The sequence below is a fragment of the Lipotes vexillifer genome, unplaced genomic scaffold (assembly GCF_000442215.2).
Source record: "Lipotes vexillifer unplaced genomic scaffold, Lipotes_vexillifer_v1.1 scaffold327, whole genome shotgun sequence".
Classification (NCBI taxonomy): domain Eukaryota; kingdom Metazoa; phylum Chordata; class Mammalia; order Artiodactyla; family Lipotidae; genus Lipotes; species Lipotes vexillifer.
In genome coordinates, this window is record NW_006771143.1 from 4,056,322 (window position 1) to 4,066,561 (window position 10,240).

At 46.0% G+C, this 10,240-nt stretch overlaps 1 protein-coding gene across 2 annotated transcripts in view; it reads right to left on the reverse strand.

Annotated features, from left to right (window-relative positions):
* DCSTAMP (dendrocyte expressed seven transmembrane protein) overlaps positions 1–5,402 on the reverse strand; it is a 6,253-nt gene extending 851 nt beyond the window's left edge. Inside the window, exons 1-2 of one of the 2 annotated variants that reach the window (XM_007446547.1) lie at positions 4,368–5,402; positions 502–810 (exon numbers count right to left, since the gene is read on the reverse strand). In XM_007446547.1, the coding sequence (XP_007446609.1) occupies positions 502–810; positions 4,368–5,396 (1,338 nt within the window). In that variant the 5' untranslated portion in view covers positions 5,397–5,402. The remainder of the gene's footprint in view (positions 1–501; positions 811–4,367) is intronic. The other variant, XM_007446548.1, reaches the window with a different exon arrangement.
* Positions 5,403–10,240: the final 4,838 nt, after the last annotated feature.

The following is a 10,240-nucleotide window of genomic DNA, read 5'->3' on the forward strand; positions in this document are numbered from 1 at the left end:
CCAAAACCCGTGTCCCCTGCATCGGCAGGCGGACTCTCAACCACTGCGCCACCAGGGAAGCCCTCATCATATAAATTTTTTAATGCTGGAGAATGAGCAAATTCTTTGGAGTTTACCAAGCTGTAGTAGATACTTCCCTTCTGTTATTTATTTATCCCGGTAAAGTAACTCTGACTGGGTATTGTTCTTTAACAGCCATTAGAGAGGGCCTTCCCAGTAGCTTTTCTACAATATGACTGAATGTACTCACTTGAAATCAGTGTTTTGAAGGCTATCTGGTAGAATCCTCTGGACCGGCATTGCTGCAGAGTCTTCTGGACTTAGCCATGTACATCTGTTCCCGGTCACTGTTCACCTACCCCCACCCCTGCCCCGAAAGTGTCCTGTCTGTTGCTGGGGATATAAGCCCTAATGTAAAGTCGATGAGTGCTTTGAAGTTCCATTTGCCCTTCAGAATCAAAATTTCCCTAATTACAGGTTATAACCCTATTTTGGCTTTACCTTTGTAAAGTACAGACTCAGTTTCCTTTTTACTTCTCCCACCGGCTGCTTTGATCTTTTCTTCAGCAGCTTTGCATGTAGGTATTGGATGCGCTCCCTCTGCACACTTGGGTAGAAGGATGCTGACACCAGGATTTTAAGTTGCATCAGGATGGAGGACAACAGTCCTAGCATCACTAGTATCACAAGAATAAAACTGAGAGGAATCCAGGTCTTAGACAGAAGCAGCTTTGGTTTAGGGAGGCAACTGGGTTCAAACAGAGATATATTAAATGAAGAATCATGGATGATGTCTTGAGCTCCTTGTTTCTAAAATGAAAGAATAAAATCATCAAGATCCATGCCATTTCCATACTCTGTCCTTGTCTTTCTCAATACTGCCCTGTAGCACGTAACATTTATCTTAAAATATGCAGGGAGCTTTGGCTGAAGGGGCTATCCCAGCTCCTTTTATGTGCTATGACTGGAATAAAGGAGAAGGGATGAATTTTAGTTGTAGCCATTGCAGAGTTTTCCAAAGTGGGATTGTGGAAATATAGATTTCCTTGAGAGAAGGATATCAGATAAGTTTGTTTGCTCTGTCCTTTCTTTAGAGAGTCACGATGGCCATGAGACTGTTGAGGGTGCTTAGAAGAAAGCAGAGAAATTCGCTTAAATTCAGCCAACGATTCTCCTATTAATTTTGACCGCATAACTTATTTTTATGGAACACCCGTTTCTACACTTCAGAGCATGTGGGACTAATGAAAGATGGTTTTTGCTCAACTGGGGGAGAAGTTTTTTTTGTAGCAGAGCCCCTCAAGACCCAGTCATAGCCTCTCCATCTCGACAAACACCTCGTCAGCAGACCACAAGGTCATAAAGATGTGGAGGCATTAAATTATGTTCTAAGTCATCCTTCTAGAGCTTGAGGTGGCGGGGAGGGGGGTGTGTGTGTGTGGAATTATTCTTGATGCAAGAATACAAAGAAGAGTATATTTACTGAAAGTGTCTCTAAAATCCTATTTATAGAGGTCTGAAAATAGGACATTTTCTCATCTCTCTTAGATGATAGGAGGGGTGCATTCCTCCCTGCTTGAAGGCAAGAGAATAAGCCAGTTGCCCTCAACAAACTGACCCAGAGGGCAGATGACACTGAGCCACCCAGCCAAGCCACCAGCAGGAGACGTGTGTGCTGATTCAGCTCTTACTTTTCCCTGACCTGAGAAAGCCATATAGTCTCTTGGTGGATTTGTTTTCCAATTTGGTAAAACAGAAATTAATGGACCAGATCCTGCCCATGAATAAACTACTCCCAGTGTAAATTAAGCACCTTGGGGATGGAGCATTAACGTTACAGACTGGAGTACTTAGTAAGTTATTATCACCTCAACACCCTAGAGCCCTGGGGCCCAGAGGAGGAAAATGACTTCTGAAAAGAACCCAATCACACCCAGAGAACACCGCACACCTTCGATTTACCCCAATACCTGTGAAAAATCTGGAAACCCCAAAACCTGGGACTTCTACACAAATGTCAAGTCAGATCTGCAATTTCCCCAGCACTGTGGCTAAGCAGTAGAAAGCATTTGTGTTGCCTCTCCTTTCCTCTTATTAAAAAGACAGTTCACCTACGATTAAATAGAGAGATTTCAGTCCCCAGAGCAGAGGCATGCATTCTTTTCAATACTGTTGAAGAAACAAACACATCGATTGAGTAAGTGATGAGAAATCCTGCAATAAGAAAGCAGCGGGTGTCCGGTCTGGGAAGAAGTAATTTAGTCTAGGAATCTAACCGGAGATTTTGCAGCTGGGAGTCAGGGCTTCAGAAAGGTTGTCAACACTTTTGTACGGGCTTGGTGGAGGGTAACAAACTCTCAAAATACCGAGCAATGTACTAAATGGTACCCCAATTTTAAAATGTGTTTGCCTCTCTCAAGTAAACAATTTGCCAAGATGGTATTGAGTAATGGATGGATGATTCACTCTGGTATCAGACAGTCCTGAAAATTTAATGCAGACCAGTGCTGGGCACATAGTAGGTGCCCAATAAGTAGCGACTGTAGCTTTTTTTTTTTTGGCTGTACGCGGGCCTCTCACTGTTGTGGCCTCTCCCGTTGCGGAGCACAGGCTCCGGATGCGCAGGCTCAGTGGCCACGGCTCACGGGCCTAGCCGCTTCGTGGCATGTGGGATCCTCCCAGACCAGGGCACGAACCCGTGTCCCCTGCATCGGCAGGCGGACTCTCAACCACTGTGCCACCAGAGAAGCCCGACTGTAGCTTTTTTTACTTACAGTGTCCACCTATCCAGCCAGGTCTATTCACGTCATTTCCCACTTTTCTTTATTTAAAATTGTATAAAAGTGGGAGAAACCTTGAGCCAATGTTTCTTTTCTTGCTTGACTTCTCCTTTGCAAATCTGCTGCAATGGAGAGACCAGGAACCTCCAAGGTCATCGTGGGATAAGGGCAGGGCACTGCCAGTTACGTGGAAGCCAGCTGCTGGTGGCACAGCCTCCCAGGCTTGGCAGGAGAGAGTTTGAGACGAGCTCCCACAGCAGTCTTGTGCTCGCATCTGTTCTGCGCCCACCACCCTGCTGTCATTGTGAGTGTACGTGGTGGCCTCCTCCACCAGGACGTGAGCCCCTCAATGGCAGCCATCATGGTCTAGACAACTTTGCATCCCCAGGACCCAGCAACACCCCAAAACGTATTTGCCAGGACATTGTCATTGGAAAGCTCCTGGGCCTTTTTTGGAAGGTAGACTTGCTTTTCTTCCCCCGTCTATCTAAAACAGTGAGAATTCACAAAACAGGCATGGGTTTCGGCTCAGAGAGAAATAGAAGAGAGAGGAGCAAAAAGATGGAGAGGGAAGAACTGAGAGGGGAAGATCATAAAAGGGACTACAGGAGGGGGATGGACTATGGGGGAGCGGAGGAGAGAAGCCCTTCTACTAGCCGCCGCCCTGGATCAAGCCTGGCTGAAAATCGTTTGGCTTTCATTTGAAACACTGCTTCCATTATCCACCCTGCTCCAGATATGTAGAGCAACAGGGTTCTTGTAATTAACTGAAGACATCAGAGGAAACAGAGGGCTCAGAGTAATCAACTCGGAGAAGCAGCCCAGGATTAGGCGGGGCAGGGACCAGACAGTGCCTGCTGAGCCAGGAGAAAAGGGGAGGAAGAGTGTGGATGCAACAGGAGGAAATGGGCTTTCAAAGGAGGGTTTCCAGGTCCCTTTCTGCCCTTCCCCGCTGAGATTTCCCCAGCAGAGGCACAATCTATTGTAGCTCGATAAAGAGGAGGGAAACTCAGACATATGGAAACAGTAGATGGCGTGTTCACCAGCCCAGGCTAGTGCACACCACCCAGCATGCCTGACATTCTCACACACGCACACACACACGCACACGTGCACATGTACACACATACAACTACACACATTACGTGTGCACATGCACACGGAGGCACACACATGTGCACGTTCCACGTAGCGCAGAACGCTAGGTTTAAAAACAAATAAGACAAGTATCTGACAGTATCCAGATCCTCTGAAATGTCTACATAATCATCAATTTCCACAGGGAAAAATGGAAAAGAGAAAGGATGGCATGAACAAAAAGCATGGTCTCCTCTGTTGCAGTACGGCTGCCACAGGAAACTAATACAGTGATCAAAAATGTTCAGAATGTTCTCATACTCTAACATTGGGGTTTCAACTCAATCTAACCAACATTTTGGGTGTTCTTCCTACATGCCAGGCTCCGTGCCAGGCACTGAGGATCCAGGGGGGAATAAGACACTGCCCTGCCTTGGGAAGTTCACGATCTTTTGCAAACACACAGCAAACAGCTGAGATACACAGTGAGACGGGCCTGTGAGCACCTACCTCTCTGTGCAGCTTCAAGTGAACCTCAAGCCCTGGCAAGCTTTGGAAATGTTTGCTGATGGAGAAAATGAGCCAATATAGCAGATAATCAATGGCTGCAAACAACACCCAGATGTAGAGATGGGTAAGTACCGGGAGGAAAAACAGCCCCAGGTTTTTCCTGTCTTTAGGAGTCAGCCAGAAAGATGGGATGACGACATACTTCTTCCTTTCCTGCTTATTCAGCGGGAGGACGCAGGGCCTCTGTTCATGCCTCTCCCTCTCATCAAACTGAACAAATTGTCTGGTGATGTAGATGTTCTCAAACTTCCAACCACAGGAGCCCAAAAATCGCCTCATGAAGAGGCCAGTGCCAAGTAGCACCAGCAGAAGCCCTGCGAGGGCAAATAGCTGCCGCCCCAGGGAAGACAACACCTCTGTCGCTGTCACCACCTGGTACAAGACACGCAGGGCTTTGTATGTAGTGTCATTGAGCTGTGCCTCCAGGGCTTGGCTGGGACTAAAAAGAGAGACCTCCAGTGTTTGGTTCCAAGAAACAAGGTCATCAAATAGACTTAGATGAGTGGCAAGGCCGTATATCCACTGAATTGCTTCAATATATTTTTTCAAAAGTGGAAAATGGATGGAAAAGCTCTTTGCCCTTAGGTTGCAAGTCATACTGTCCAGGAGACCTTTAAAGTTGTGAAAAATATTTTCCACGTGTCCAAAGATGACTATCCCTGTGCCGGCGGTGATCAAAGCGTTCCTGCCTTCACGCAGGCCACACGAGAGGAGGAAGAGCAGAATGAAACACCGTGCGTGCTTGGAGCAGCACAGCAGAGCACACGTGACCATCCAGGAGGTGGTGAAGACTATGAACGAGGACAGAAACCAGTAGAAGGCCCCAGAGAGGAGGCCAACAGAAATGAAAGCAACGAAACAACAAGTGCCCAAATGTTGGGTGAAGTCCATCCATCCAAGGCTCCTTGGAGACACATACGTCCTCCAAAGACTGAGGAAGATATTGGTGCCTGAGGTCCAGACACCCATGCTCCCTGTGTCCCTGGAAATGAAAGAGAAACAGGGTCAGATGTTGCTTTTAAATGTCCTCTTTGTAAAGGGCACGATGATAGATTGATTGCAAAAAATGGCCGTAATTTTTTACCCTTCTCAGTCTCTACACTATTACTAAACCAAACTTGGGCCTGCTCGCTGCTAATCCACTGACACTGGATTGTGGTGAAGGGAAGTGCAGCATTTATTGCAAGGTGCCCAGTGCAGGACCAAGCAAGGAGAATGGGCCGCTTGTGTTCAAAAGACCCAAACTTGATATAAATGAGTTTATTTACAAAACAGAAGTAGATTCACAGACATAGAAAACAAACTTACGGTTACCAGAGGGGATAATGGGACGGGGAGGTGCGGAGGAGCTAAATTAAAACTTTGGGATTAACTGCTATGTATAAAATAGGTAAACAACAAGGACCTACTGTACAGCACAGCGAACTATATTCAGTGTCTTGTAATAACCTATAATGGAAAAGAATCTGAAAAAGAATATATATACAAATGTTTATGCATAACTGAATCACTTTGCTGTACGCCTGAAGCTAACACAGCACTGTAAATTAACTAGACTTCAATTAAAAAAACACGGTTTAAAAAAAAGATACCTGGGCTTCCCTGGTGGCCCAGTGGTTGAGAGTCCGCCTGCCGACGCAGGGGACGCGGGTTCGTGCCCCGGTCCGGGAGGATCCCACATGCCGCGGAGCCACTGGGCCCGTGAGCCATGGCCGCTGAGCCTGTGCTCCGCAACGGGGGAGGCCCCGACAGTGAGAGACCCGCGTACGGCAAAAAAAAAAAAAAGAGACTTGAACTCCGCAGTGGCTTTCGGGGAAGGGTTGTTAAAGGCAAGGTGAGGGAGAGGGTTGCAGGGTGCCTGATCAGCTTGGTACATCCTTCTAATTGTGGGTGGTGAGGTAACAGCATGATGTTTCGGGAATTATCATCAACCTCTGGTTCCAGCCCCTCTGGGGTCTACATGCTTATCGTCACGTGCAGTTAACTTCTTCCACCTGGTGGGGGGTTTTAATGTCTGCAGAACACCTCAAGGATATGGTTCAGGTTATTATCTACAGCCTTGAGGAGGCACTAAAAGTCCTTGACTTTGTGTTATGGCTAAACTCTTATTATTTTGTCTTACTTGACTGTCTTCCTTTGTTTCTGCATTTTCTCACTTTTCTCATTAAATTTGCTCTTTGGACTTGGGGGGAGGCCTACGAGGTTAAAGCTTTTCTACAAACAAGAGGTGGGGGACACAGGGTCTGTCCCTGGGGAGGCCCCGCAGGGTCCTGCTCAGTTTCTACACCTCCTTGCAAAGTGACATTACAGCTTCTCCCATCAAGAGGTGAGAGAAATAGAATCACATGGTGGGGTTTATTTCTCCAGCCCTTGAATTTGGGATGGCCTTGTGACACCATCGGCCAATGGAATGTGGCAGAAGTAATGGTATGCCTATCCCGAGTCTATGGTTCCCTCCTGCCTCTCTTGGAACCCTACTACTAACTTGTTGACAAGTCCAGGTGTTTTAGCTTCTATTGCTGCTGCAGCAAATTTCCACAGACTTAGTGACTTATAGAAACACATATTTATTCTCTCACAATTCTAGGGGTCAGAAGCCTAAAACTGGTCCGGAGGGCTGCAGAGGGCTGGAGCTTCTCGGGGAAAATCCACTTGCTTGCCTTTTCCAGCTTCTGAAGGCGCCTATATTCCTTGGCTTGTGGACTCTTCTCCATCTCAAAGAGAGCAATGTTGCATCTTCTTTTCTTTCTGACCTCTGCTTCCATCCTCATGTCTTCTCTTACGACTCTGATCCTCCTGCCTCCCTCTTCAAAGGACCCCTGTGACTATACTGGGACCACCCAAGTAACCCAGGATAATCTCTCCATCTCAAGGTCCTTCACTCAAGCACATATGTAGAGTTCCTTTTACCATGAAAGGTAACATAGTCATACGTTCTGGGCATTAGGACATGGACATCTTTGGTTGGGGCTATGGGGGTGGGGTCATTCATCCTGTCATACCAGGTTGGGCTGCTGAATGACAAGAGGAACATGACCAGTCTATTCCACCAACTCAGCCAATAGCCAGTCAACTGCCAGATATGTGAAATAGGGCATCCTAGACCAGCAAGTCCCCAGCCACTAGCTGACCACAGATACTTGAGCAATAAGAAATGCTTATTTACTTTGAGCCCCTGAATTATGTGCTGCTTTTTTGCACAGTGATGGTTAACTGATAAAAGCAGCAATCCTGTGCCATGGGTCTTATTAATTGAAACAGACCTTAGGTTGATGGACAGGCTGAAATTTCAACAAACTGCATTATATAAGATCACTTTCTGACAGTCATCTATTTTCTTGTGCTCTAAGTTTACAGACAAGAAAGCAAACCAAAGGCATCCAAACTTAAACGTGGCATTGGACTGAGGCCATTGTATTCAGCTCTGTAACCATTGTGCCTTCCCTCCTTTGCTCCTACCCTCTGAGTGCAGTTCTCTCCTGAGAATCTTACAAGGAAAATGAGAATAATCTGTCACCGAGTTAATCATCCTTTCTTTTTTTCCCAGGTCTAAAATGAAGGTGCTATGGGGCTGCTACTGCCCTGTGAGTCATGCAGATTTAGGTGTGTTATGCACTCAGAGAGCCTTGGGTTCATTCGGGATGATACAAAATAAATTTGAGCTATCTTAACTGACATGAAAATACCTAATGAGCATTATACCCTATGTATAGAATTTTAACGAAGACATTGATCAGTTTTTAAACACTCTCAAATAAATCCCTTCTCACATCAAATATTTTGGGGCTGGATTTATGGAGTAGCTTAATACTGTTTGAGCCAGTGAATTACACTGGTAATGTGAGAAAGGTATCCAGTCGCTGGCGGGAGGGCATGAACTGAGCAACCTGAGGGGAAGAAATGGCTCTTTTTGGGTTCGGGCAGAATGGGGTTAACGTAGGACAGAAATGAGATGGGGAAATAGGCAGGTTAGGAACAAACCTGTGGAAATGTCTTCAGCAATAATATAGAGGGCTTGCAGCTGCTGTACGTAATCTGAATGGGAAAGTTCAGTGCAGAGAAGAGATATGGGGAGACGTCGTGTTGAAAAAGGGTCATTACCATGTGGGACTGGCCTTATAGAAGATTCAAGATCCTCCCTAAGAAGGTAGTTTTACTCCATCCGGAGGAAAGGAAATTGGAAGAGATGGACATTAGAATGGGGACCAGCAAAAGAACAGAGTTCTTTTTTCCTGCAAGCTTGCTTCCTTTCAGAACTGGAGGTTGATTTGGAGGTTGACAGTACTCCTGTGCACCAACTGCACTCCTATGCCTCTCTGAGCCCCAGAAATCACTGATAGCCCCCGTGCTCCTGAACTGCCCCCAGCCTTGCCAGTGCGAGTCAGCCCTGCTTCCTTGCCTGGGTCGGAGGACTTGATCAGTCAGCAGAGAGCAGGCGGCCACTGGGCAGGACAGCCAGCACCACAGCAAATTGGGAGGTGCTGCCTCTCCTCCTAGGTGTGTCCCCATTTGCTTTCTTCGGTATGGCTTTGGATTTGACCCCAAACCATTATCTGAGTAATTGGTACACTAGTAGGTAATAATTGTCTATTATGTCCTAGGAGCTCTTTATATATAGCATCTCTCTGCATCCTCCCTAAAGCCTCTGGAGGTTGCTTTTCACACAGTGGACACTGAGGCTCAGGGTGCTTGCTGAAATGTGTCAGCGATCACACAGGGAGTAGGTGGCATAGCAGAATTCAGACCAGGCCTCCCTGCCCCCTGAGCCATGCCCAGATTCCACGGCTCTGGGTTATGTGACAGGATGCTCAACCCACTGTATCTGCTGGAAACACATCACACTTTCTGCCAGTGACTGTTTAAGAGCTGATTTGTATATCACAAACCCATTTCTATCTGCTCATTTCTTTTTGCATCAAAATAGTTTACCCTGTAAGAATGTTTCTCAAATCAGCAGATTTTTCTCTACAGCAAATCAAAAATCCCACCTCTTCTATTTTTTTCTAATATCCTTTATGAGGTACCATGTTGCTTGCTTTCTAAAAAATTAATAATGCATATTTTAGATTCATTTTTCCCTCCTTTTGCCTTCATCCTTGTACAGTGTGTTCTTTATAAAGAGATTTCTCTGCAAGTGAGAAACAGATTTATGGATACATTAAAATTTTAGCCTTCAGCAATAAAATCTAATAACAATTAAATAAGATATATTACTGCAATTTTGTCTTGTAAGAGGCACATGTTTTCTTAACAAGCAAAAGATCTAATATTATTCCCCTTTATTTTTGTGCTGAAAACAGCATGTCACCAAAAGACATCAAAACTTTCTGCAGCAAGAGGACCAAATGCCTTCTCTCCTATTTCATAGCTCAAGCCACTGAGGCAAGTTTGGACCACAAGCTCAGCGCTGGTGTTCCAGTCTGTTGAATGTGGCCTTGATTTCCTGTCACTGTTGAATGTGGCCTTGATTTCTTCACCAATCTCTGTTCCTCATTTTCCCTACTTGAATAAAAGACCTGCCTGAGCTCCTTCCTGGTGAGGTTTAAGGAGGGAAGCTTTGGCAAGCACGTTAAGATGCCCTGGAGATAAGGTGCCTAGGAAATGCAACCCATTTCTTCTTGTTTCTTTGCTGCCACAGCAAACTGAGAATGTCCCTTCTCTGAAGCTCTTTAGGCAAGGCTTCAGTGTCCCAACGATGAGAGGCTCAGAGGCAGGAGGTGGATTGCACCGCCTTCCCAGCACTAATGTTTGACACGTTGCCTTTAGATGTCTGTTGATTTCTGTCCTCTTGCTCCTGCAGAGGTGCAGTCATT